The sequence below is a fragment of the Oculina patagonica genome, chromosome 4, assembly GCF_052425735.1.
Source record: "Oculina patagonica isolate OP01 chromosome 4, crgOcupat, whole genome shotgun sequence".
Taxonomy (NCBI): Eukaryota; Metazoa; Cnidaria; class Anthozoa; order Scleractinia; family Oculinidae; genus Oculina; species Oculina patagonica.
The window spans coordinates 2,018,507-2,046,506 of NC_135761.1; the positions used below are offsets into that span (position 1 = coordinate 2,018,507).

The window sequence follows — 28,000 nt, forward strand, 5'->3', positions numbered from 1 at the left end:
TCATAAAAGTCCACCTGCTCTCCTAATCTACACTGAATTAAGATGACAGCAGCGGTTAAAAGCAAAATTGATTCTCAACAAAAGATAAAACTTTCCGCCGATAGCATTGTGCGAAATGATAACTCTTCAACATAAACACGACACATGAGTAATCGACATTAATTGGACATCTGCCCTAGACGTAACAGCATAAAGCGAACAGTCGAGGCATATTTCAGTTTAAAAAACAAGCATTCGGCCAAAAACACGCCTAGTTTGGGACTTGCTGTTTCATTTTCGGGTACATTTTTGCGGCCGCCTTGGGCTTGCTGTTCTTTAGTTTCGAGTTTATTTTTGAGACGGTTGCAGTCTAAATGTCTGAACATAGCAAGGGACATCCGTCGCTGGAGAACTATGTAACTCTCCTTGCAGAAAGATCAACAGGCCGGGTGGTCGTGGAAGCGCTTGTATGCTCTGTCTTGATCCTGGCAGCTCTGATAGGAAATTCCTTAGTCCTATGGATGGTCTGCAAGAACAAAAACCTTCGAACAATTCCCAATCTGTTCATAATGTCGCTGGCGGTAGCTGATATTGGAATGGCTACGATTTGCCAGCCGCCATGCCTCACAGTCCTCGTGGCGGGAAAGCGCACTTACGGAAATTTCGTCTGCCAACTTCAAGGATATGCGGTCGCCATGCTCGCCTGTGTCTCACTTTTAACGTTAACAGGGGTCGCCGTGAATCGGTACGTCTTAATCGTTCGCCCAAATAACTACCAAAAGTGGTTCACCACTAGAAACACGCGGTTCATGATCTTGGGGATTTGGCTTCTGTCGATGATCGAGCCATTGCCTTATCTGGCTTCCGATCACCGTTACGTTTATCACGCAGGGAAGTTCTTTTGCTTTCAAGTCGTCGAAGTCGACTTTTTCACCCTGTTGGGGTACGCCTTCGTTGCCATTCCCATGGTTGTGCTTTCGTTCTGCTACTACAATGTTTTTAAGGCGCTGAAAGAACACAAAAAGAAGATGAAAGGCATGAGACGCCGAAGTGAACAACCAACCACTACGAAAATAACAGTTGAAGATATCAACGTCACAAAAACCTTGTTCCTTACCGTATGCGGATTTTTGATTTGCTGGACGCCGATTTCGATCGTGGATTTCATCGGGTTTGGTCAAGGGAGCTGGAACCTTCCTCGCGAGATCTACGTTATGTACACGTTTTTGGGTCAGCTGAGCACGGTGATAAACCCCGTCATTTATGGTGTCATGAACAAAACTTTTAGAGACGAATACAAGAAGCTGTTCAAGTGGAGCGGTGGCGCAGATATTACACAGGATTCCGAGGAAACCCCACATACGCAGGAGAGTAAGTGCTCTGTACTTTAGAAAAGTTGACATTAATTCAACCACTTGTTCTTTAGTTTTGTTCGGAGCGCTTTATTAAAGTTGAATTAAGCTGTAACTACAAATAGCTGTATCGATATTGCTTTAAAACAACCCAAAATATAATCTAGCGTCATATTCGTTAATTCTACGCTTGTCTTGTTTCCTTAAATGTGAGCACATTCGACACGAGCCTGATTTTAATGATAGCCGGGGATCTTCCCGTATCTGTTTGTCAGTTGTCAGGAGGTTTGGTTTTACTTTAGACACCAATTTTCAGTAAAACATTTTGACCATTTGTTCGATTTAATTTGTCAGTTAACCGTAAACAGACAAACATCCATGTAAGTGTCGTAATGCATCTGAGATCGAGCTAGAAGCTGATATGCGAACTTACAGAGTTTTCGTTTTGTGATTATACAATAAACATCCTTCGCCGGGATATTTTTGTCTACTTGAATTAAATGAAAACGGCATATCTTGTCCCAGCACTACGGATGCATTATAAGTCAAACGTAAAAAATAATTTTGTATTCTTTCTGTTAGGCTATCCTAGAGTACAAAGTCAATATTTTAGTAATGTACATTTCCGAGTATTTAAAACTAGGCATTTTATAACTAATTAGTCCTTCGGTTGCGGCCATATGTTAAGGTTCGGTAAAATATCTTTCAAAAAGTACATGATGTAAATATACCGCTGTTTGTACTGGAAAATACTAAAAAAAGGTTTTATTAGCAGAGCGTGATTGTAGAGAATTATACAAGAAGTAGTCGTGACCTGAGAGGTTTCAAAACCAAAATAACCACAAACGTAAATTGCTTGTCGCCCACAAATAATAATTGAATAAGCCGTCACGGAGAAACCAAAGCCAAATGCGGTGGAAAGTAAAAGGTGGGAACTGTCGCCAATGTAACCCACACCAACAGAAATGGTTTGGACTTGTCGGATTGATTGAAACTAAAAGAAACTTTACATTGATCAGTAAGAGCATGCTGAGAACCAATTATAGAAAGATTTTATCGAATGAAAAACCAAGGCACACTTCAGTCCTGAAAGTCATGAAACACTGCTGTATAAAAAGAGCAGTTGTTGCTTTTGGTTTTTTAAAAACACGGTAAAAACATATCAGCCCCACACAAAGTACTGATGCAATAATCAGAAGAGTCGAAGTATATTGATTTTTGCATTATTACCTACTTTTTGATCAAATCAATATAAAGAAGATCATCTTTCTAAGGATTATTTCTTTTTCAAATAGAGAATAAAAGCCTAAGAGATGCTTCATAAATCATAATAAAGTTATGAAGATATGTTGGATGATGTGCATGCCTTTTGATAACACAGTGAGTACTCACAGAAACCTTTCCAATCTTTCGTTTACGCAGGATCTTAATTTTCAAAACTCAGGTGCAGTGACATTCGGCAACCCTTTTGGTTCTGATTTGTATTTATAATACAAATTATCGCTTATTGTTGCATTGGTAACCGTCAAGAGACATGTATGGCCAGTTGTATCTAAACGATCTTTTAAAATCTAATCCTTAAGACCTCCGGTCCACCCCCAGGTCTGGCTTGGCATGCTTTTTTCAGTCATAAGATGATCGTTGTGTTTGAGCCGAAAGGGTTACCTTATTAGCGAGTTACTAGGTAGTATACTAATCTATGCATGCATTGTTTGAAAACGTGCTAAAAATAGGCATGATGATGTAGAAATACATTGTATCGTGGAACTTTGTTAATGGAAGACGTATTTCCTGCATCATAGGATACTGTTAGTATTTTACTTAGAAGATGTGGGAATGCATGTAAACATTGAAAATAAGAGTTATGTAAAGGAGATGAAGTGAAATACTAAATAGCGCGTGTTCACCCTAGACGGTAATTTTTATCGAATTGTATTGATACTACACAGGAAAGATTTGACTAGCCAATACTCGATTACAGGAACAGGGGCTGTTCATAGTTATTCACAAAGTGCATTTTACAGTGTCTCCAAGAAGTAAGGCAGGTGTGAACAGAACTGACATACTCAATTAAAAGGCGTAGTATAAAGTATAAGGTATATCACAAGCCATAGTGTGAGCACCTCTTAAGATAAGGACTGTATTTGTTTGTCTTAGTTAAATCACAAGGTAAAATGTTCAGTTTGCTAATATGGAGAATCGACGGCTATGCCTGGCATTCTTGCTACTCCAGAAAGAACAGTATGCAAAGCACAATGTTAAAGTGTTTTTATTATATAAAGAGTAATATTACATTTATTGTAACTAAATATTAATTACACGAAATAAAATACTCTGGCTATCTTAAGTCTCAGTGCTATTCTTTGACAACAACATAATTACATATGCATAACATGTTACATGTATATACATCTAATTTTATATACTAGCTAACCGGTTCCTTAATCTTAATAGAAGTCGTAACTTTCTTGCTGGTAAAGAGGGCATAAGTACGCCAGGAAGCATTGACGTCACGTGGCCTTTGGCGTGACGCGCCAAATTTAACTGCAAACAGTGCGGAAATTAACAAATACAGCGGAAACCTCGATTCCAGCTTTGCATTCGTGTCTTGTAACTTTTTTAACGAAGGGAATTAAGCCGCAGTTCCACCGTCTTTTTACTCTAATATCATTAGGTAGCAAGTCAAATGTTATGATCGAAAATCACCACCTAGTGATGGTGCTCTGTCTCATACAATGTCTTTATTAGAGTAAAAGGCATGGGAAGTGTGGCTTTAAACCTTAGTTTCAAAGATTGCAACTATCATGATGCCTGAGTTTTAATTTTTTAGGCTTTTTTAAGACTATTTCTCTTATTTTCAATTTATCACGACCACAAATAAAAGAAGAAGTAGAGCATCAGAAAGCGTGGAGTGCATCATATTGTACACAGAGTGCCTGTTGCGAGTTATATTTATAGTCCTTGTTTACGGTTTTCTGCAGCCGCTTTTTAGCCTGAGAAACCAAGATTTCTAAAACATAATGATATCCGACAAGTTTTCCCGCTGTGCACGTTTTACAGCCGTCTTATCTGACATAGTCATAAATAAATAACATTTAACTTCAGTTTCTGTGCATACATCCTTTTCCATACTAGAACTGTGACCTTAAAGAAATACACGTTCAGACTATGGTCGTAAGGGATTACCTTACGACGAGCCGAAAGAATCATTATCAAATAATTATGTCGTTTTTCTCTTGCGGTTTCATTTTAACCGTCGTGACATTTACACTTGTCACTGCTACCGTGACCTATACTACATTAAACTATATAAGTTAAGGTTTCTCTGGGCTAATACTTCATAGCGCGTCTATCATTCTTCTTCAGTGAGATCAGATTCCGTCAGCGTTTGACACCGTTTGTAAAATATGGTTGTGGTTTCTTGGAGTGATATTAACTCTCACTCCGGTCTTACTGCGTAAAACAAGCACTGTAAGCAGGTCTTCTATTGACACACGTTTATCTTCACTGACCGTTAGTTCAAACCTGAAACAGTGAAGGAAGAAATAGTCAAATGAGTTATTTATTATTTTTTTTTTGGTACTTTATTCATTTACATGATTTTTATCCATTGCATCACGGTTTAGATTTTACTTTTCAATGTGACACCAAATAGTGATTAGAAAATTATAACGCTAAAATATCTGACACATTTATTAATAACTTTACTAGTGATAGCACAATTTACGAACAATCCACTGACTGTAAAGTTCAGGGCCGTAGCTAGAAAAAAACATTTTGACGCAGGCAATGTCAATGGTTAAATTCTCTTTTTAGTTATTTACTTTATCTTCCCCTTCAAAAAATAAGTAACAAAAACGAAACAAAATGACTGAGGCAAGTGCTTCGGTTTGCCTCAAAGAGAATACGGCCCTTAAGTTCAGTTACAATGAAACCCTGATTTAACGAACCTCTATATAGCGAAGTCATTCGATATAACGAACGATATTCTTCGCTCCAGTAATAGTAAAATATATGGAAACTAAAGAACCTCGATATAACAAAAGTTCGTTTTAACGAACATATTTTGTCAGTCCCTTGGTCCTACGTTATGTCGAGGTTCCACTGTATTTCAAAACCAAAGTATGGGAATTGGCTTTAGGCAAACACATTTAACTGTCAGAACCCCTCATCCCCCCCCCCCCCCCCAAAAAAAAAAAATTAATTAATTAAAAAATAAATAAATACGTAAACATAGTTGATTGGGAAAGAAAACACCACCACCACCACCGCCAATAACGAAAACATCAACAATTACAACAACAAAAACAACATCAAAAAACTCGTCCAGCCTTAATTTTTACGATGTCAGACTTACCGATTAAGAATCATGGCCACTATCGTCTTTATTTCCGCCATTGCAAAGTTCTGTCCTATGCAGTTCCTGCAAAGCCACACCATGAAAAAGCGATTATTACACAACAGTCCGGAATAAAAGAAAAAAGCACATTCTTAAGCTTATGAATAGAAATGAGATATATTAGTGTCAAATTAACAGGTTCCTTGAAGAAGTAAATTTTATCAAGTATTTATGTGGAATAACCCTGTAACTTAACGACATAAATTCGATTTAAAAATTTGCAGAGCACACATTGGTTTGAACATAATTTTTGTAGTATATTGCATAGTTAGTAAATAACCCCGTTTAGGCGTCTGGTATATTGGAGGATACCGCCTTAGTCTAATTGCGAGTTAAATAATGCAAGACTTTAGTCTCAGGCAGTATCTTTCAATATACCAGACGTTTAGAGGATTGCCAGCAAACAGAAATGGTTTATTTGGTCTTGGTTATTTTATTTCCCTCCGATTAATTTCTACAACGCGCTTTATCATAATGCAAGTTTATAGTTTTTAAATAATTTTAAAAAGGTATCTTTGTTCGTTTTTTTTTTTTTTTTTTTACTTCTCTACCAAAATTAAATAAGATGGGGTACATTGTCTGATACCCGTCGTCTGACTTGGTACCACGTGATCAGTGTGATTTGTCGATGGTGTATTAAGAGTTAATATATTATACCTCGTAGATGTTATTAGGGCGATCAGTGTTTGACATGATTAAAAACGGTTTGTATCTGATCTTAATAAGCTGTTAAAAACGTATAAAATCTCCCTTGGACTCTCTTGACTTTCTTGGTTTTCTGTTTTCTTTTCAAGGCAACGATCGATGAAACTTTAGAGGTATCCGTTGTCTTTAAGGTCACCGATCACTTGTTGTTCTTCGCTCTGTTTTCCCTCAGAGGTTGAGGGAAGATATTTTGCACATGTGATTTTGCCTATGTGGGAGAGAGCAAAAGATCTTGGAATTCGCGCGGCGCAGAACACAAACCTGGCGCAAAGTCAAGCAACGAAAGCGCAATAAAACTTCACCGGAAACAACAGACCATGACATTCATCCAGATTACGTGAAAATTTTAGAAAGAAACGTGGATAATAGACGACAACGCCTTTTCCTAGAAGCGCTACATTCCATCCAGGATATTAAATGCGTGAACGAACATATACATTCTCCGCAAGTTTATTTAGCATTGGGAAAATCCCTAGAGACCGGTGGCGTATAAAAACTTATTATGCAAAAAAGAACTGAACCAATTTTAACTCTGATGAAGGTAACAGAGAGTTACCGAAAATTCAGTTTTTATACGGTTTTAACAGCTTTTTAAGATCAGATACAAACCGTTTTTAATCATATTATACCTCATTCCTGCTGAAAATGGCATGAATGCATGCAGAGGTCGTCCTTTGGAGTTTTCCTCACTGAATCGCAAGGGATCGTAAGCCTGAAGATAAAAGACGTGTTGATAGAAACTTTGATATAATCTGTCCCAGGGGCGGATACAGGGGAGGTGGATAGGGTGGATATCCACCCCCCATTTTTCAGTAAAAAAAAAATCGAAATGTCACTTTATTTGAAATAGAAAATAAATAAAGAAAGAAAAATTAGCTCTCGCTCATGTCTGGTTGTTGTTACGCCACGTTTCGCCGTCTGCCGCCACTTAGGGTTAGGGTTAGGGTTAGCGTTAGGCCCTAATGGTCTGCCATCCACCCCCCCCCCCCCCTTTTGAAATACTGGATCCGCCCCTGCTGTCCTCTAATATTTTCCCCTATATTTCTTTACACGAGTCAGGTCGGTAGTCCACTCTTTTTCTTTTTCTATCTATGAATTGGACGGCATCATTACGCATCAAAGTTTATAAAAAACGGAAGTGTTGGATTATGTATTTCCAGAGTTTTGATTGGCTTAGCGGTCACTGGATATTAGCCATACATCATACCATGCCTGACAAACGTGGTCGACAAGAATCGTCGTCCGGTCTTTTTTTACAAAATAAAATTAGCAAAATTTACGGTTATATTTTCGAGGTTGCTTTAATAATTTAAAAGAATTATTCAATCCGCGCTAGTTGGATATGGGATGATTATAGCCAACTCCACGCTAGTCGCCTCGTTGGCTATCTACCACCTTACATCCAACGTACTCTTGGATTGATTGTTAAAAATGCATATCTTATGTCATGAGTTCTATTGTATTTCTTACCTCTGGGTTTTTCCAGACATAAGGGTTGCGGTGGAGAGCAAATATATTGACGTACAAAAAAGTACCTGCGCCAAAAACAATAAATGGCACAGATTAAACTTCTTACGGAATTCACTGTACAAAAAGCTTTTCTCTACTGAATCGAATTCATCATTATTATCGAAGTATGAAGTTGTTCTTGTTTTTGCCAGTTACTAGCAAATAATGATTATCTGACATTTAACATTAAAAACTTGAGCATTGTGTCTTACCTGGGGGTACAGTCCTTTCCTGCAAATTATAACTCTTGTCTGATGTACGGCAGATAATTGGAACAGGTGAGTACAATCTCATTGCTTCGTTGATGCACAGCTTTAAATAAGGAACATTACCCAGATCCGTCCTGTCAATGACACAGTATTGATACCAATAACTAAGCTGTAATAGCCAACACCATTAACTTTTGGAGTAACTCGTTGTCTACATGTATATGAGGGTATACACTTTTAAAATAAAAGCATTATAATGAAGCTTAAAATGAATATATGCAAATAGGACTTTGACGTCTTCAACCCGAGCCAACGTTTATCTGTAAGAGCAGTTTCCAATAGGCTTCTTCTGCTATATTAAAATTTAGTCTGGTAGCAAGACCTCTAGACCTCTCTAGGCCTAGCTACCAAGCTGAATTTTAATATATCAAAAGACGCCTAAAACCAAACGCAAAATAATTACTTTGGCCAATCACAAAGAACACAGGCAATCCAGTGAGCCAATGAAAACTCGAAGCAAATACAAGTTGCAGGCACGAATCGCGGGAAAACGTACGTAAGCGAGTCACGATTGGTTTTGGTTTTAGTTCTGATTGGCTAAGAAAGCGGCGCGAGATTTGTAAACCAATCACTAAGCGTAGTAATGACAAACCAAAGCAAACGCAAACTACTAGCCATTTTACATGTTGCCCAGCAAAAGCTTAATAATTTGTTTTAGAAAAAGGGGGAAGACATTAATATGACAAAGACATCATGGTTGCAGGAGGATATACACAATAAAAATAAGACAAATAAGTAACGGAATAAACGCGGTGTGTGCTAACCATTGTAATCCATTTCCTTGTTCAAATATTGAATCAACTTCTTCCCGACACTTCGTCTGGTGTTCAGGATGCAGTGCCAGGCAATACAAAATCCAGCAAATTGCTGCAAATATAAACAGAAATGTGGGCTCCATCTAACTCAAGCAATGCCATTGAAATAAGCCGGCGTAGGAATTCTAAGAAGATGAGTCTTCCGGCATTCAACTTTTACGTTTAAGGTTAGGAAAGTAGTTAGATCACGAACAGTTAATCGATCAGTTCTGCACTCTTCTAAATAGTTTTTTCCGCTGTTAGCATGGCGAACTCAGTTATGTACTAGCCATTGTAAAATTGCCGAGTGTGAGAAATCAACTGCAGCAAAAACTTGTTAAATCTTATAGGTAACAATTATAATACCTCAAGGTATCTTAAAAGAATAACGATCAACTGTAAACGGTTGTAAAAGCTTATTATTCAAAATGCAATGCACTTTTTCGGCATCAATGAGTTGTTTATGAGGAATCGATGTATAGTCAACTAAATAAATATGTAATGGATAAACGGGTAATCACTTCGACATTAACTTCAAAAATAACAATAATAATTGAGTAGTCGATGCGCCTCAAAATGCTGTCTTCGATTAATCATTTTTCATCGGTGACGATATATGACTAATCGGGTGATTAATTTCTCACTGATTACCCGATCAATTAACGACATAAGCCGGGTTACTTATTGATGTCATCAATCATCGATTTGTTTCGTCAGTATGAGAGAGAGTCATTTCAGTTACTGCGTTAAACACAGGGTCGTAACCAGGTATATTTTTTCATCGCTGATCCCAAATTTTAGCTCTAAATTTTGATTCCTGATCCCTAAAATGTGGCAACATTTGATCTTTGATTCCATTCTGATCCGATCTGATTGGCCGATCCGGATCCCATGACTTGTGACCCGGGATCCCGGGTCCATGATCCCGATCCCGAGGCTGTGATCCTGATCCCAAGGCTGTGATCCCTGATCCCAAGGCTGTGATCCCTGATCCCATATACCTGGTTACGACCCTGTTAAACAAGATGCCCGGCATTTCCTACGGCGAAAATGTCTTGCGTTCATCAACCAATACGGTTGGGACTTGTGGTTGGGGTTGCTACATTTTGACCCCTTTGGCTTTCTCGTTATAAACCATTCAAGTTCCTTTGGATTTTTTTTTTTAATTCTTACGAGACATGTATGCTTGACATGACATGACTTGTAATTATAGATAATAGCGACAGCTTTAAGGTTTATGGGGTTAAAATGCGGTTTTAGAATATGCAGCAGATCATTGCAGCTGATGTCGAAATAATTTGACATGCGCTGGCAGTTTTTCCCTTTGTATCGTCCAATTCGGGAAATCTGCTACCTTTTTGGTCTAGCCTCCTCGTTTAGTCGACTATAGGGTATAACCCCCCCCCCCCCTCTCCCCCTCAATTAAGCGTCCAGATCTCTTTGTTTAAATTTCAGGTTTTCCCTTGACTATGAATAATGATTAATCGAAGGTAACAAATCGTATCAATTACTAACTTTTAGTGGCACGAGAAACCCTGGAAGGGCAGAAAAATCGTACGACATCCCTTACCACTCGTCACTGTGTCGAGTCCGGCAAACATGAAAGTTCTTACTTCTGCTCTAATCTCTCCATCTGTTAACCCTTGTCCGTTCTCACGCTGAAAGTGGGTTGAAAAAATCATTATGACTCATTACGACATCAAGAACTGAACGGAACTGAAAATATAAAACACCAACTAAACTGACTGCTACAAGACACATGCCGTAGAATTTACGCAACATTGATTCAGAGCTAGCCAAACATCCGAGTTCTTACATTTCTGATGGTATTACGGTAAATACCGCCAATTTAACAACGATGTCCAACGGTTTTGTCTATTGTTTTCTTCTTTTTCTATTTCATACAAAACCTTGTTTGCTCAACCCATGACTTGAACGTCTTTTATAATTAAGAAACAACAGTAGGAAGCTTATCTTGGCCCTATGTAAAGTATAGGCTTTCAATTCAGTTTCGCTGATTTTTTTTAACTTGCACTGGTTTACGAAACATGTTCGGTAGTTGGCGGGAATTCACGTGTCACATCAGGAACAAGTTAATTTCGTAAAAAAAATAGCAAAACCTCATACCCTTGCTTCAAGAAGGATGTCAAGAAAGTCAAAATGCTCTTGTCTTCGTAAAGCTTCCTCTTCGGGCTAAAAAAGAAAAAATCATCAATCAATCAGTCAATCAATCAAGTCAGTTATATTTCAGTTGTCAAAGAATCAACCACTCAGGTAATTAATCAGTCGATAGTTAGTTAGTCAATCAACTAAGCAACCAAGCAACCCGAACTAATCGACCGACCGATCGGCCGACCCAGTCAACCAACTAACCAACCAGCCAGCCACAACCAACATACCGGCCAACCCTGAACGTACCAGTGACAAGAAACCTGATAATTTTCGATACCTGGTTACGAATTAAAGAAGCGCTATCCAGAGAAAACCAAAAACTTCCTCGTCATTATATATTTAGGGTAAAGTGTAAAGTCGACTGCTTAACGACAGAATAATAATGAAAAAATAACTGACGTGGTCTTTATGTTCGAAGACGAAGCACCTTTACAAAGATAAGGAGGTAAAGTATAAATAAAAGTATCACCTGATCCAGCAAAGCCTGTTTTCTTTTCTTGATAATCTCATCAGCCTTATGGGCGACAATGAGAGAATTCTTATTGAACTTTCTTCCAGTGGGCGTCAGATTGTAGACAAAATCTGAATGGAGTAATGGATTTCTGAAAGACAAGTATCAGTCATTGGTGAAGCTTAGCATTTATCTAAGAGTTATAACTGAAAACCGACATCCTAGTTTTCTCACGTTGGTGTATTATAATTATCTGAGTACTCCTCGTCATATTTAACATTATATTTGTTATTATTTTTATATTAACTTACTGATTTATTCGGGTGTATTGTTTTACTATTAGGAATTTGTTTGTAGAAACTGTCAAAATTGTGGAAAACAAATTAAGAGCCACCACCAAGGCTATAAGTCCAGTACTGATGCCTTTCCGCTGTAGTTAATTGATAGCACAAATGACAAGTAAGTATGGTATTTCTCGAAACCTTCCACCGTGAAAAACTACGTCTGCTTACTAGAATCCAGTCATCTAAAGGAGTTTAAACCAGTAACAAACCGTAGTCACCGAGCACAATAAAAGTGAAATATACTTACAAAAACCTATCCATGATTGCTCGAGTATTTTCGTGAACCGCCGTCATAAAAGAGTCCGGTGTGCTGGGAAAATAAAAAAATTGGAGATAAGCACCTGCTTGTCGCTATGTACAGTGAAGCTATGTAACGCTTTCTTCGTATTACGCTACATATTTTTCGAGAATAGCCACAGTAAAAATTGGACTGATAAAAGTTATTTATAGAATTCCTTGTAGAGAAGTTAGCTAAAAGCTGGATTCAAAGTTGACAACACCCTGGATTAGTTTATGATCGTACTTCAAGCAACCAAGGCCTGGACAAATAATAATTCGATACATCACCAAACAATAAGGAATACAGACATTTGTTTAATCGTTAACGAGAACACTAGAAGGGAACCAATTCCAGTTTATTAACTGGCTTACGAATGTTAAACCTCATTTCTTTAATAATATATTATCAATATACAAGTACAAGACAAAGCAAATTATCTTTTGACTTGGCAGTCACTCCAGTAACTGAAGGCGCACTTCAAAATGATATCCAGCGTCAACAAACCAATGTCATGAAAAAGCTCCACTTCCCTGTTCGCAGAGGACGACCAGTTCGTCTGAAAAATAACAGAAAATCATGCATTGGGAGCAAGTTTAACAACTCTTATTTGGTAAAAATGAAATATTTTACATTTCAAGGTAAAACCCATCAAGTTTTTAGCTTGTGAGCAGGCTATCAAGTTTTATACTTTCATTTTTGCCACGTTTGGCCAGGTTGGCATAGAAACGTGATGGGTACTCCTATGACCAATCACAATCGAGCAACTTTGTGGAGTGTTTTATATTCAACATAATTATGATTTGAACTGGAATTGACATCCAAATGAAATGCTACGGTACATGCCACGTGCCTATCCGGATTTTTTTTAACTTTGTGTCTTGTCTCATTCACCCTCTCTATGCAATTTTACCGACACATCCCTGCCAAGCTCATGTTCCTAACGCAAGTATCCATATAATATGCTCGATACCCAGATTCCGCGTATACCTAATGATAACAATGATAATAATGATTATGATAATCAATTTGTGAGAGAGAGACAGTTAACTTCTCTTTATATTCCTTGTTCTTTCCCCGACTACGTCTGGTAAAGCGGCAACAGCTATAAACTACATTCTTATTCAAAAGTAGTTGACACCTGGCACTGGCATTGATCTGTCCTTGCAGTTTCTATGGGAAATTTACCACTAGTTTTTAAATTTCATCACACTGTCAAAATACCCCCCTCTCCCCCATCCAATGTTTTATGATTGTAGCAAAGGGCTTCAAAAAACGAACTACAACAATGATGGGGGAAGGGGGTTGACAAAAAGGGGCGAAAGGGTGACTTGGTTCAAATTACAATAGAGTAGGGCCTTAATTAAACGACAATGTGTCAACACTTTTTTTTTTTAATTATTGCAAATTTGAGATTTTAACAGAAATGAAGTTGTTAAAAGAAAATTTAAAAAAACTAGAAAATTTCTAAGAACCTCTAAGAATCATCGATCATTGTACACTTAATTTCTAACACAAGATCAGATTGTTCAAGTACCAATAAGACGTCTGCTGACTCCTGGAAAATCTTTATGTATGGTTTGATTGTTTGACCATGGAATGCTGGTGTCAGAAGCTTTCTTGTACTTTGCCATCTTTCCCCTTTTTGGAGACCAAGACCGATACCTAACAAAGAAGGGAGAGTTACTAAGCAAACACAACCGAAAATAAAAATTAAACGCAGTCAGCAACGTGCTGATCCTTGAATATGAAAAACGCGAAGATTAGAAAATTAGAAATTATGCGAAGGGAATAAAGGGGAAAAACAGAGAGCGAATATTTTAATTGTTTCAGAAAAATTCTCATCAGTGAGAACGCAAAGAACAGTAAACACGAAAGTGGTTTTTCAGTGCATAATGTCAAGAGGACGTTTTTTGGGAGAAGTTAACTTTCTTAGCGTGAAAACATTTTTGCCGCATTTTATGCCCTCCTTTTTTGTCTGTGCAATTGCATCACTAAGTCTCCGACTCGTCTTAATAAACTTAAAAAGGGGAATGCGAAACCATTTTAATCAAATTGGCGCATTTGCATAAGAAGACTTACTTAAGATCGATAGAAGGCCGTTCGTTCATTATGGCCAAAAAGTGTTAATGGGAGTATGTCATGGATTTTACCAGATAATTGAACCGCCAAAATTTATACTTATCTCGCAAGAATCCTTTTAAATATAGTCTATTTTTATTAAAAATTGCTATATATTAGAGCACTGGAACTGTTACGAGCATCGTTGGCTGCGGATGGCTCGGAAGGAAACGGATTGCAATTTGAAAAAGGTAAGCAAACGTTTTCAAGTTGTTTTCGCGCGTTTTCGAAATATCGATATTTATAGTCGTAGCTTGATTTCTCTCTGCAAATTAAGGCTATATATTCCTTTAGATGTTCAAAGATAATGTTTATTTAGGGTTTAGTTGCCTACTACTAATTTCAGAACAGCTAAGACCACAAATCTGCGAATTCCCCGTGACATATGTCAGTCACTGGGTATCCTTAAGCAGCTTAACTGCTCGCTTAACTTAAGTCGTGGGTTTTAGCCGTTAGAAACCTTAAGCTCCCAATCTTGTTGTTTAAATAAACACAGTTTTTAGCGCGCACATTCCTATTAAACGGCTCCTAAAATAATTTACAAACATACCAAGAAAAGAAGAGAGAAGGTGACAGACAGTTTTTTCCTTGAAGGTAGTGGGTAGAATTGGCTTGACCGTGTCAGGGTGACAGAGAACAACCGCTGACCTCACTGGGCCGAACCAAACACGATAGGCTGTCTTGTAACGCTCGGTACACTTCAGATGAAACTTTAGGCCCTGGCCATCAAAAGTAGCCTGTTGTAGCCAACAAATTCAGTAAAACATAATTAAAACTCAAAAACAATAGCAACGTTATTACACCTAGTGGCCATCTTTTGCAGTGATAAGAAAATATTTACATTATTTTTTTTCCTTACAATGTTTATAAAAATATCTTACAGTGTGTACTGCTCAGCAGTTTTCCTTCAAGAGCGCAAAAGGCACGTGAAAATAAGAGTGGAGAAAAAAACAGTGTAAATAAATGCAGCGGAGTCCCGATCTCTCCACCTCTGGAATTCTCGAACTGCTCCCGATAACTCGAACTAACAGTTATTTTCCCTTAGATTTTTTGATTCACTCTGTCAAACAAACAAACTCTGTCTTGGCAAACACTCTCTTCGATACCTAGGGCCCACACTTTGGAATGCTCTCACTCCTAGACTAAGAAATTTACCCTCTTTGAAGCAATTCAAATGTGTTATACGTGGTCGGGACCTCACTGCGCTGGCTGCTAATATCAGTGACTGTCGGGGATGCAAACTATGCCAAGAATGACTGGCAGCCAACATAACATGACATAATTTTTACTTTTAACATAATTTTAATTTTTATATTTTAATATATTTAAAGAAACAGAATTTTAATATATTTGTACTTAGGTTTTTTAAATGTATATAAATATTTTCTATTTTATATATATTAATTACGTTTTAGTTAGGCAGGTTAGGTGTCCACAATTAGTAGAGGGGACTTTTCCCCTCAGCTACTACAGATTTGACACGATAATAAAGTTGTTATTATTATTATTATTATTATTATTATTATTATTATTATTATTATTATTATTATTATTATTTTAAAGCATTTCTCGAACTCCAGATTTCTCGAACCATTTTAAGTCTGCCTTGATTGTCCAATAAAACGACATTAGAAAAAAACATTTTATTTTGTCAGAAAAAAACACACACAAACAAAACCAAAAAAACAAAGTAAAAACTAAAGGAGCTGTGTTGTTGCAAATATTAATATGCTTTGACTGGGTACGTTGTACATGTAATATACTGAATAAAATAAGGAAAATACGAGTCTATATACATAAACAGTAATTTAAAATAAAAAGTAGAATTAAAAGAAAGAAAAGTAAAGAGAAAAACAGAAAAACAGTATCAATTAGTTATAGAACAAACATTTTTACTTAAAGAATTGTTTAGTCATAGTTTGATATACGGAATTAAACGAACGAACAAGACTGAGGTCGTGTGACAGGTAAAGAAAGAAAGCAAGAGAGAGAGAGAAGAAAGTAAGAGAGCAACAAAGCAAAATAGCCATAATGCAAGGAAGAAAGTTAGCAAGCAAGAAAGCAGAGAGCGTGGGGGAGCTCGTGTTTCACAACCTCTATCGATATCCTTAAACGATTTTGTGATTCAAAAATTCTTTTTGAAACGTTTAATGTTCTCATAAGGAGATTATTATCTTTTAGAAAGCATATTTTGTGAATAAATAATAATGAATTGATGTGTGGAGAGAAAGAACTCAGAAAAAATTTTATTGCCCTTTGAAATGAAATATTGGAGACTACATTGCTGTAAATACTTTTGGAGTTATTGAATTTGGTGTTCATTTGTGTATATTTTTGTTGTGACAAGAATGAGTTAATTAAACGATCTTCCGGTACTCGGCAGCGACAAACCCACCCAAGAAGATTGTTTTGGATTATACAAATCAACATAGGAGCTGGAGGAAAACTTACAAAGCGAAATGAAGTTCTTAATTATAATCCCCTGCAGAATGCAAGGAACCTCTGGAACAATGCAAGGAACGCTTGGACAAACAGAAGCGAAGTGAAGACGTATCAGCAATGTTAAATAAAACGTAAAACCAAATGCAAGGCTGATCGCAACGCTTAAAAGGCTTAATAAATTTTATTGCCCAATATTTCAGCTAGTCCAGCCTCTGAAGAAGGTTAGTTTTGTCTACCGAAATATTGGGAAATAAAATTTATTTAGCCTTTTCCTGCCTTTTGGCCTTTTAAGCTGTCTGATCAGCTTTGCATTTGATTTTATGTTTGCAACCTTTCTAAAACAAATTCTCGGCAAAGAAAATAAATAAAAATACTGAAATAAATAGACTTTTTAAACTTTTTTAAAATAAACTTTAAAAAAATGCTTGACAGAGAAAATAAACTTACTGGACTTTAAGAAACATATTATAAAATAAACATTGTTGTATCACCCACGCCACAAAGTAACAGAAACCACATTCGTTCACTTCGTTTTTGTTTGCTCTTCAGGCAAAAACAAGCCTGAGCCGGCACGACACAATACCGCATTGTGCTGGGTGCAAGCTGAATTGGATCATTCCTTATCGTACTTGTTGGGACATTATATATCAGTGTCAATTTAAGATCTCTTCCGATTTTAATTTCCTAGTAACATTCTTGTGTCCCTCTTGTGGCATACGAGTTTATTGCCATAATAAACGGATTCTATGTGGACAAACTAGGTAATGACCACTTGGGAATTAAGATCGCTTCTACAGGAATCTTAGCTCTCTCTTTTTTATGAGGGATCTCTCTATGAGGGACGAAGGGACCCTGTTCTGACAGCAACCAGTTTAACACGGGGGCGTTTAAAGCGGTAGGTCTACAATCCATGCTGGTGGCGTGTTATCTCAGATAACACAAACTGCACATTCGTATATCATCACGCCACAACTATGCGATTATATTTGTGATATAATACCTTTTCGTTATGTAAACAAGACTTGCTTATTCAAATGCGTCACTCAAGTGCAGATTGCATACTATGCAATCTGCACTTGAGTGACGGTATGGAATGCAGTAAATATCTTACATTCTTAGACATAAATGTTGTACGTCAATTGTCATTCTCCTGGCAGGACATTGTCACCGGACAAGAGGTTTTATAAAGCCTTGTTGTTGTAGTATAAACCCGGGTTATGTTGAAAAAACTTGTCATTCTGTATCTTTCCACAAGTACTGCTTAATCTTAATCCTTCGAAATCGAGTCTGAAAATTGTATTTGGGGTCTTAAGCCTAGGCTAAAGAAACAAAACCCTAAAATTCCTCATCCTGCGGGGTCAAATGGCTCAAGGTGTCTTTTTCACCAGTTGCTTGTTGAATTGTAAAAACAAATTTCATCAGTTTCATTTCTTGGTTTGGAACGGCGTGCTTGGAGTGAAAGGTTACATACGCTTTAACATTGATATACTGTACATTGATATACTGTATTTATATTGATATAACATTTGTAATTATATTTTAAAGGCTTTATATCTACCAGACTGTGAAGTCTTTAAAGCGATGAAGTGCATCGCCACGTGTTTCATTTATCTTTCGGGATCTAGATGTGAACACGCACTCTGAAGATCCGAACAGCAAAATGCCTCAGCTCAGTACGAAATCCGCTGCGTCAACTGATCATGAAACCAATGTACAACACCGTGAACTGCAAGTCAACTTGCGCTTTATCATGAAGGAAAAACAACACCTTTTTACCAACAGCATTCCGGGGGGGGGGGGGAGAGAGGGAGTATTCCCGTAGGATAAAATGTGTGCCGCAAAGAGTCGTACAATCTGACCCAAAAGAAAACCGAAAATTAATATCCTTTTGAAGGCGCAAACACCAAAAATAGCATCATATTCAAGGCAGGGTGAAGCGATATAAAACGCTTTTACTTCTTTATGAGACCAGATATTCTTCGTTTCGCTGGAGGTTTACGCACTGCAATTTTAGCTTATCAATTTAAAGGGAACCTATGTAACGATCACACCGGGATCATGATGCGAAAGAAGCAAAAAATACCCTTTTTAAGGACTAAGATGCTAAAAACCATACCCTGTTCTGTGGCCTTTACATACTGATAGCCCATAATATGAGAGTACTTCACCCCCCGGGCCAGTATTGTCTCAAAAGATCCGCACAAACAGTTATGTTTGTTTGCTTTTTCGTGGTTTCAATTAAGTTAGTAAACGTATCCGGTTTTGAGTTAACGTTCGTTTTAGAATGATTGAGTAGTCCGGAAAGGCATTATTTGAAAATTAAACATGAAAAAACATGAAAGAGATCAGGACAAACGGTAAATGAGATATCACAAAGTGCAAAACAGTTTTACACTCTTGTTGTAATACAACCTTAAACTGAGCAAAAGGACATATTTGCAGGATTTAGAAGATACGAAATACTGAATCAAGGACATATCCTGGAACGGTCATTGTTTATGTCTTGTTTTGTCTTGCTCGTGAGAGGAAAAGATGTTTTATTAACATTCTGAAGTTAATAGCTGCAATTCCCACTCCTTTTAATTTTGCGAACTCTATGCTTTAGCCTGCTTTGGATTATTGAGTTTTGCGGTGCGGTGCTTACTTTCTTACCAGTGATAAACTGTGGGCTTAATGTCTAGGCCACACTCATGCGTTAACTCCACGTGCTTAAACTAAACCGACTCAAAAAAATGAGATGTCGCCGAGGATGGCTTCAGCTAAACACTCTTACTGTTTGATGATGCTCTTAGCGTGTCTTCTGTTTTGAATTTCTTGCCGCATGGGCACACGCGCACTTATCATAATGGCTCACTTTAATTTTTATTGTGTTGCACTGTCAAGTGAAAGAAAGCGATGGACGATCATTTTTAAAGCTTAGACCCCTGAAAAGTGCAAAACAATAGAAAAACACAATGCGGCATGTTAAGGCAATGAAAGATAGCAAGTGTCAAAGATGAATACATGTCCGCGAAGCTAGACGTGATTATTTTCATCCTACCTGATCGATATGTCCCATGAACCAATGACACGGTGGACCATCAAAGTTTCTTACTCGGATGTAAGCATTCCCCAGAACAAATGCGAAGGAAGCTGCAAGGCTGAAGGCTACGGTCAGGGCTACAGACAGCAAAAGAGAGCATGGTGTCCAAGCACTAAAGGGCCACTCAAACTCTTCACACATTTCTGATGGAGAGATTGCGTGCGACTCCGCTGACACTGTTCAAGTCGTTGTCTAGTTAGAATACCCGCGAATATCTATAAGACGAGGATTACAAAAAAACAAGAGTTAAGATAGATTGAACGGCTTAAGAATATTTCACGTCTAAGATATCGATTATGAAATCAAACGTTGGCACGCACTTCTCCTGAAACTGACAAAACTGCCCACGTGTGTATCCACTCGAACGTTCGATCACTCAATGCCGCTATCTGGAAGGTGGACACGGTAACTCCAAGATAATGGGTAGTTTTGATTTTCTAAGAATGTCAAATCTTTTAATTAATTCCCTTTTCTGTCACCGTGCAGTTCTTACCATTACCGGCCTAATTAAGTGGTGAGCGTTCGTAAAGTAGAAAATTAGTCTAAACTTACCTTCCAATCACGAAAAATTTATGTCTACAGACATATAGATCAAGATTAAAGGGAGCGGAATCTTGTTCCCAAGTTGATCGTACGTTGTTGTGTGTGCTGCGCAAGTTCGGACTGGCCGCTTTTGTAAATTGCCTGCTTCCGGCAAGACGGGATTACAACATCCCTGAGGCAGTGTCTGCGAATATTCTGCATCTCTCTGTTCTTGTCATTTTCGAAACAGCACACGGTCGCAAACATTGACCACAAGGAATGCATTAAAATGCTACTCCGATCTTTGAAGCTTAAAATATTTACATGTTACAAGTTGGTGTTAGGTATCGCATGTCAGCATAGCGGTATTGTTTGAAGTTCTGTGGCTATTTTTACTGTCAAACTATTATTTTAGTCAGTCATTAGGGCAAACAGTTACTCACAAATAAAACATAACAGTGTGTCATATCTTGATCCGAGGCGGAGAATGTTTACATAGGTGTTTGTTGGCAAAAGAACATACTTCATCAAACATCCATTACTGATCAGCAACTGATCTTCAAAACGATAAATCACGACAATAACCACTGATGACATGAACATTGAACGATCTGGCAGAAGGTTAAATGATATGCCGGGAATGCAGTCAATGTATTGAACAGATAAAAATATCGCACTTGACTTGACGAATGGAATTAATGTGAGCTGATATCGACGGATTATAAACGATAGCTTTATTAAGTTCACGACCTGATATTATGCTTGGAATATAATTTTGCACGTAACGGTAAATACTTCTCATCTTAATTTCAGCCTATGCAGTTGGGAACTTTAAATGTGCATCCGTTTTGAACTGAGAAAAGACAACTTTATCAAAAAAGTTTTTAACTTTCTTTTATAAATTTCCAAGATTCATTTAAATTATTCCCTTTTTAGAACCTTTTTTTTTATTTTTAATTCCGCGTTTTATCTTTTATTTGTCTTGTCTGTAAAGCTCCCTGAGAAGTTCGCGGATTGGCGTTATACAAATATTAACATTATTTGTGGTAAAAGAAAATTGCTGAAAATAAAAAATAGACATAAGAATATGCAAAGTTAATAGGCCATTTCTGATTTTTTTCCCCCTCTGTACCAGACCGAGTTTTTTAGCTGGCGAAACCGGGCATTCATATGAAATTAATTTCATGTGCATTGTCATTTTCATACAAATCCAAATCACTTTCATATGAAATTAAACTCGCGGTTTTGCATAAGGACTCGTTTGGAACCAGAGAACAGAGACAAAGCTCAACTCGGAAATGATTGAAATGATGAAATGATAATTGCACGCTGGTCGTGCCTATTGCTGCTCAGTCAGAAAATTTCCTTGAGCATTGCTCGTATCAACATTTCTCTATGAGCACTCCCATTTGATCAAGAAGAGACCAAATTAATGAACTTTAGCCATATCTCAGCTTATCTCAAAAAAATGTTATGGTAGTTTAAGGTTGCACTGTTAATATTGACCGTTTTTAAATGATTTAAGCCTGCAATTGGTCCGCAATCCTCTTAAAGCAATAATCATTCCTATTCCTGAGTTGTAGAGTATCATTGTCACGATGGAGAGATAACTTTCCCAAGGCAGCACTGTATAATTTCCAAGAATTTGTACGTTTTGTAGTCGCAAGGCTCGTTGATATAACTGTTGTAGTTTGAAGTGCATTTCAGCTCAAAATGATTTCAAACTAGCTTGATTTGTATTTGTGTTTGTTTAAGGATTATTGTAATAAATCTAGAACATAAAGAACAACAATAACAATTATAATAAATAAATAAAAAATTATCAATATGCCGAAAGCTGTAGCTGAGGGGAAAAGTCCCCTCTACTAATCAAATCATACGAATCAAACTAGTTTAAAATCATTTTCACCTGAAATTCATTTTAATCCACAACATGGCCATAAAGGTGGATTTCCACTGACGCGTAAATATTTACGTACGTAAAACGTGCGTAAAAAAAGTTACGTAGGCAAATTTCCACTGTCGCGTAAAAAGTAATAAAAAGCGTTTCTCCTTTACGTGCGTTGAACGTACGTAAATGCCCGCCATCCTGAGTTATCAAGTTGGTGAATAGAGTGTGTTATTGGCGGCCATATTGGAGGAGTGAAACAATAAATTGTTTTTCCTTTGGGAAAAAATCATTAACATTTTTATGCAAATATCTTGTTGTTTGACTTTTCCAACATGGTTGCCATGAGAACACTTTGTACCACACGCTAGTAAAAGAAATGCGTAAATAGACCAAGAGGCATTTTATAAATACTTCCGAAAGACACCATCAAGTAAAAAAAGGTGGATTTCCACTGCCGCGTTTTTGCTGACGCACGTTAACGTACGTAAAAATTGTAAACGTCCGTAAAACGCGCGCGATTACGTGCGTCGAATTTACGTTGTCCAATTTCCAATGCCACGTTTTTTTCTTGGTATTTACGTACGTTACACACACGTTTACGCACGTAGCAATCGCGAGTGTTTTCGAAAAAGTTGAACTGAGTTCAACTTTGTCCGCGGCTGACTGCGGTTTCGCAGCGATTTACCCAATCAAACTTTTGGATTTTGTCACATGACACCACTTGCCATGTGGAAAACCAATTTTTTTTTAAATCGCCGTCGATTTACATGGGAAAACATTCAGATGTAGAAGCATTTCTCATCGAGAAACTCCGAACATTTCCAGCAATAATCTATAGAACTGACTATAGAACTAAATTACACGAACGCAGTAGTGAAAGTAGTGGTTACGTAGACTTTGAACCTGCAATCCGGAAAGGTCGCCTCAAATCTTTTTTTTACTTGATGGTGTCTTTCGGAAGTATTTATTAAATGCCTCTTGGTCATATTCACGCATTTCTTTTACTGGCGTGTGGTACAAAGTGTTTTCATGGCGGCCATGTTGGAAGAGTCAAACAACAAAATATTTGCATAAAAATGTTAATGATTTTTTTCCCAAAGGAGAAACAATTTATCGTTTCACTCCTCCAATATGGCCGCCAATAACACACTCTATTCACCAACTTGATAATTCAGGATGGCGGGCATTTACGTACGTTCAACGCACGTAAAAAAGAAACGCTTTTTATACGCGTCAGTGGAAATCCACCTTAACCGCAGACAGTCGCGAAAAAAGTTGAACTTTTTTGAAAACACTCGCGATCGCTACGTGCGTATACGTGCGTGTACCGTACGTAAATAACAAGAGAAAAACGTGGCATTGAAAATTAGACAACGTAAATTCGACGCACGTAATCGCGCGCGTAAAATTTCATTTTTACGCACGTATACAATTTTTACGTACGTTAACGTGCGTCAACAAAAACGCGTCAGTGGAAATCCACCTTAAGTTATAATATAAAGCACAGCGTCCCTTTCCGAATTCCGTGGTCGATGTTTTGTATGTGGTTTCTGTCAGTTAGATATATTTAATCTTATTACAATAGCATCTAAACCATTTTCAGAACGCCATGGCATAATCATAAATAATTTTAAAAATGTAGATAGGATATATTCGGCTTTTTTGGAAAGTTTTTTATCTGCTTACTTACTTCCGTTGAATACCGTCATCTCAAAGACATTTCAAATGGCCAGGTCACTCTAGGTGTGTCATGTTAGATCACGGTGAAATTAATTATTATTTCCACAGTTCTTGGCGACGTAGCAAACACAGCAAACAATAATGTTTGCATTTTCATTTTTTGCATTTGTTTTTCTGTTTGATTACTATTTTGTGTTCACGCACACGTTTTAACGAGTGCTTGCGCTCCTAAATGTTGCGTGGGCAAATAAAGTATTTTTCTTTGTTGTTGTTGTTGTTGTTGTTGTTGTTGTTGTTGTTCATGTTGCCTTTATCCAAAGCTTGTCAAATTGATCCTGAACGATATCAATCATTGTCTAGGTTTGAATTGTGAATCCCTGTATTCGTCAGCCCTTGTGTATATTTTGCGTTGTTAAGTATTTATTTGCTACCAAAACCACTCGACTTTAAATATTTTAAATTTACCGCATGCGAAATTCACGCAACCTTATTGATTTGTAACAGGGATTTAGGAGAATTTAATTCGCATGGCTGAACGAAAGGTGCCGTGTACCTTCCGAGTTCTTTATCACAACTAGACCAAAACATCCTCAAAACAAAATCTTATGGTGATATCGCATCATTCGGTTACAGCGGGAAAACCTTAAGAAAGAATTTATAGCCATTAGCATTTCGGGAACTCGGTTTGACTAACTAAACTAAGCAAATAGTGGGGATGGGGTTGGGGAGAGTTCATGTAAAACCTTGCAATTGAGTAACTTCAAGAGAGGATTCCCCTTATCCTGTCTTGGTAACTTTAAATCTTAACATAGGGTTTATCGACTTTTATTCTGATCCAGCAGTGAATCTTACATAATGAAGGTAGATCACTTCCGGCCCCATTTCAGCAAAATTCTGTACTATGGTCAGCTTCTTTTAGTGTTGAACCAAGGCTGTACAGATTCAATAGCGATTTAGCTTATCTAGAACTAGATGCATGAGTAGTAAAGCATTAAGCAACCTTTTAAGGTGAAGTTGATTTGTATAGGTAATCACATGATTTCGAGTGCAATTTGGGATAAATCAGCACGAGTAAATTTTTCAAAGGCTAACCAAATTGCTTACAGTTTTTAAACCAAATGATTTTCTAGTATGAACCCTCTAATTTGTTACTAGCGAGTAAGATAAGTGATTTGTGGCATATATCCTGAGTATAAGTGAGCCAGTAAAACCAACTGAAATGCAGCCTTTCACTCTCAGCTGAATTGCTTTGTTTTCCCCGTGAAGACGCTTGGATGCATGTCTTAGATAGTCTTTTCGGTCACTGACACAGACTAAGGGGTAAAAGGTGTTCTACATAACCCATATTGAGCCAATTATGCTAAAAAGCCTTACGACGTTTCACCATTAAATAAAGTATTTTGTTGGTGATATACCGCAGTTGATAAAAGCAGATACTTTTATTTTATATGCAGTTTTGTATTTAGAATATGCAGCCTTACACTGCTCCTGACGACATCTAGCTATACGTTGGATCGACAGCTACAATATTTAACTCAGACGGTCATTCATGACTGATTCATATACCGGAACCCTTCAAGTACAACAGTCGAAGCTCTCGTAAGCGGACACCCTCGGGACGCGAAAAAAGTGTCCGCAACTGGAGCTGGCCGCTTACGAGAATGGTTCTCGTAAGCAGCCACTAGAGGTGTGGGGGATAGATGGCCGCTTACGGGAGCTTGCCCAACCGGCTCACAATAACCGGACGGACGTGGATGACGACCAAACAAACACTGAAATATGGTACTACTACTATGGTACTAATCGGTACTGTAAAATCATTGTGACGATTGGCGATGTGAAGTTGATTGATAAAAACAAACAGAGGTTGTAAAATAGGATTTTCTTTGGAGTGTCCGCTTACGGGAGCTTAAAAAAAGAGAAAAAGTCTAAGTCGTAATCTCTGAAGGTGTCCGCGGCCGCTTACGGGAATGTCCGCTTACGAGAATGTAAAGATACAGAGTCTGTATGGGAGTTAAAACGGGGTTTCAAACAAGGCGGCCGTAAGTAGAGCTGTCCGCTTACGAGAGTGTCCGTTAAGAGAGCTTCGACTGTATTACTCAAACAAGCTCCGACACAGTCAGTCATTCACGACTGAGTTTAATACTATAACAAGATTATAAAACTGCATGCATAGCTAACTGTTTAAATCCTTGTTCCCTTATGCAATTACTGTAATTAGGAATTCGAACAATTGTAAAAAAAATGATAACGATCTCGTTTTTGTGTGAAAGCAGGAGCTCGTCAAAAATGCTTTTTCTGATAAGTATGAAAAAATGCGAGTGCTTGACAATTAAAAATCATATTTAAAGATGTAAGTCATGTTAGATTTCGGTTAAAAATTTAAAGTATACGGAAAATGGACTGCATGTTTTGAAACAGTGTCTTAATTTTCTATTGAGTTATTTATATAAAGCTTTTAAATTAGTATCACTACTGAATTGTAAAATAACGCGGAAAAAGGGGAATTATACATTTCGAAAGGGAGTGAATTTTGAATGCTTTGTTGTTTGCGGAAATTGGAACTTCTTAAGGCAACTGGAATTCATTTGCTGCAGTTTTTTCTGTTTTTACCCCCAGCCACGATAAGGTCATGATCTGAAATCGTGTTCCTGTCCAACCTTTTTGTTTTTGCAGCCCGCTGCCGCCTACGTTTTCACAAACGGGAAATACTTCACTATCTTCATTGATTCAGCTGCTTTAAAATGATTGATTTCCTATTGACACTTGTCGAGATTCCAATTCTTTAAATTCGTGAAAGACATTATCAAAAATCTATTCTGAGTGGATTTGCCCAGCTACAAGTACCCTTGGTGCCTGTCTTGTGTTTCAGTGGTGCAAGTTGAGGCACAGAAATCGACTTAACTTACTAAATCACGCAAATTTCATTTACCGATAATCGCATCACGTATATGTGTTAATTGTTTTATAATCTATCCAATCGTTTCAAAGGATAGCTTTGATGAGAGAAAAGAAAACGTATACTCAAAACAAAAACGGAAAAGAGCAATTTGATCAAATTAGTTCGGCTACTGAAGAATTAGACTGTAGTACAATATACCATTTGTTCCTTTCGCTGAACTTACATGCGGTAAAGTACATCGAGACCGGCTTACAATAGGTCGGTTTAGCTTAGAAGAAACTGCAGCAACTATAATTAATGCTTTTTACCAAAATCAAACGCGCCAACAAAGCCCTAGGCCAAAATATTGTGTAAACAGCTTATCTTATTAGATGTAGCCTGTCACCACACAACAGCTAATACCACAATATTTATACATATTTATACATAGTCATGGTCAAAGATTTGAATAATATTTCGCTAAAGACAACAATTTAACCCAAAAAACAGTAAAGATTTCAAATGTAATTATTGGTTAATATTTCGATTGAAATCTTCCAAAACCCGATTTTGAATCATTGCAAAAATACCCCCAACGACTTGCTTACAGCACGTGTGCATCGCGGATCCAATTTGCAATCTTTCGACAAGTACAAGGTTTGCTTCGAGGCGAAGGATGTGATATCAATTTGAATTAGTGCAAATCTAAATTTGTAATTTGCCAGTTTAACTTTCTAGAACTGATAAGATCAAACGCCATGAACCGCTTGATAACCTACCTAAGGCGTGGCCGAGCACCTTTGTTCATCTGCTGTGCTGTCCGCTGATGCAAGCGACACGTGTATGACATCTATCATCCACTTGCAATACTCGAAGAAAGCTTCAGGAAATATCAACACTACTTTAAACCAAGATTCAGGCAAGCTCGCGATGGCTATAAAATCATACCCTCTACTTCAAGGGGTATGGATTTGTTAGAAAAAAATGCTTCTCAAAGCACAGCCACTGCGACAACTATGAAAACATGGCTATGATTAAAATTCTTTTCAAAGGACAAAAGCACATCTTGTCAAAATATTTGAACTTGCGGGTCAAACTATTAAAAGCGGCACGCGACAAACGTCAAGAAG

The 28,000-nt window shown here is 37.5% G+C and overlaps 2 protein-coding genes across 4 annotated transcripts; one reads left to right on the forward strand and one right to left on the reverse strand.

Annotated features, from left to right (window-relative positions):
* On the forward strand, positions 1-3,678 carry LOC144651274 (melatonin receptor type 1C-like). Its single transcript, XM_078511208.1, has one exon. It carries the CDS (start codon positions 354-356, stop codon positions 1,368-1,370), a length of 1,017 nt encoding a protein of 338 aa, XP_078367334.1. The 5' UTR covers positions 1-353; the 3' UTR covers positions 1,371-3,678.
* Positions 3,583-28,000, reverse strand: LOC144651225 (cytochrome P450 4B1-like). Of its 3 annotated transcripts, none has more exons than XM_078511142.1 (15): positions 27,650-28,000; positions 19,855-20,111; positions 14,923-15,109; positions 13,789-13,916; positions 12,691-12,810; positions 12,222-12,280; positions 11,649-11,781; positions 11,135-11,200; positions 10,578-10,665; positions 8,978-9,080; positions 8,157-8,287; positions 7,906-7,970; positions 7,065-7,147; positions 5,689-5,754; positions 3,583-4,856 (listed from the first exon to the last, which is right to left on the reverse strand). In XM_078511142.1, exons 2-15 carry the CDS (start codon positions 20,035-20,037, stop codon positions 4,703-4,705), a joined length of 1,566 nt encoding a protein of 521 aa, XP_078367268.1. In that variant the 5' UTR covers positions 20,038-20,111; positions 27,650-28,000; the 3' UTR covers positions 3,583-4,702. The 3 variants fall into 3 exon arrangements, with proteins under 3 accessions (XP_078367268.1, XP_078367265.1, XP_078367266.1); XM_078511139.1 differs by lacking the exon at positions 27,650-28,000 and adding an exon at positions 20,449-22,168; XM_078511140.1 differs by lacking the exon at positions 27,650-28,000 and adding an exon at positions 20,217-22,168.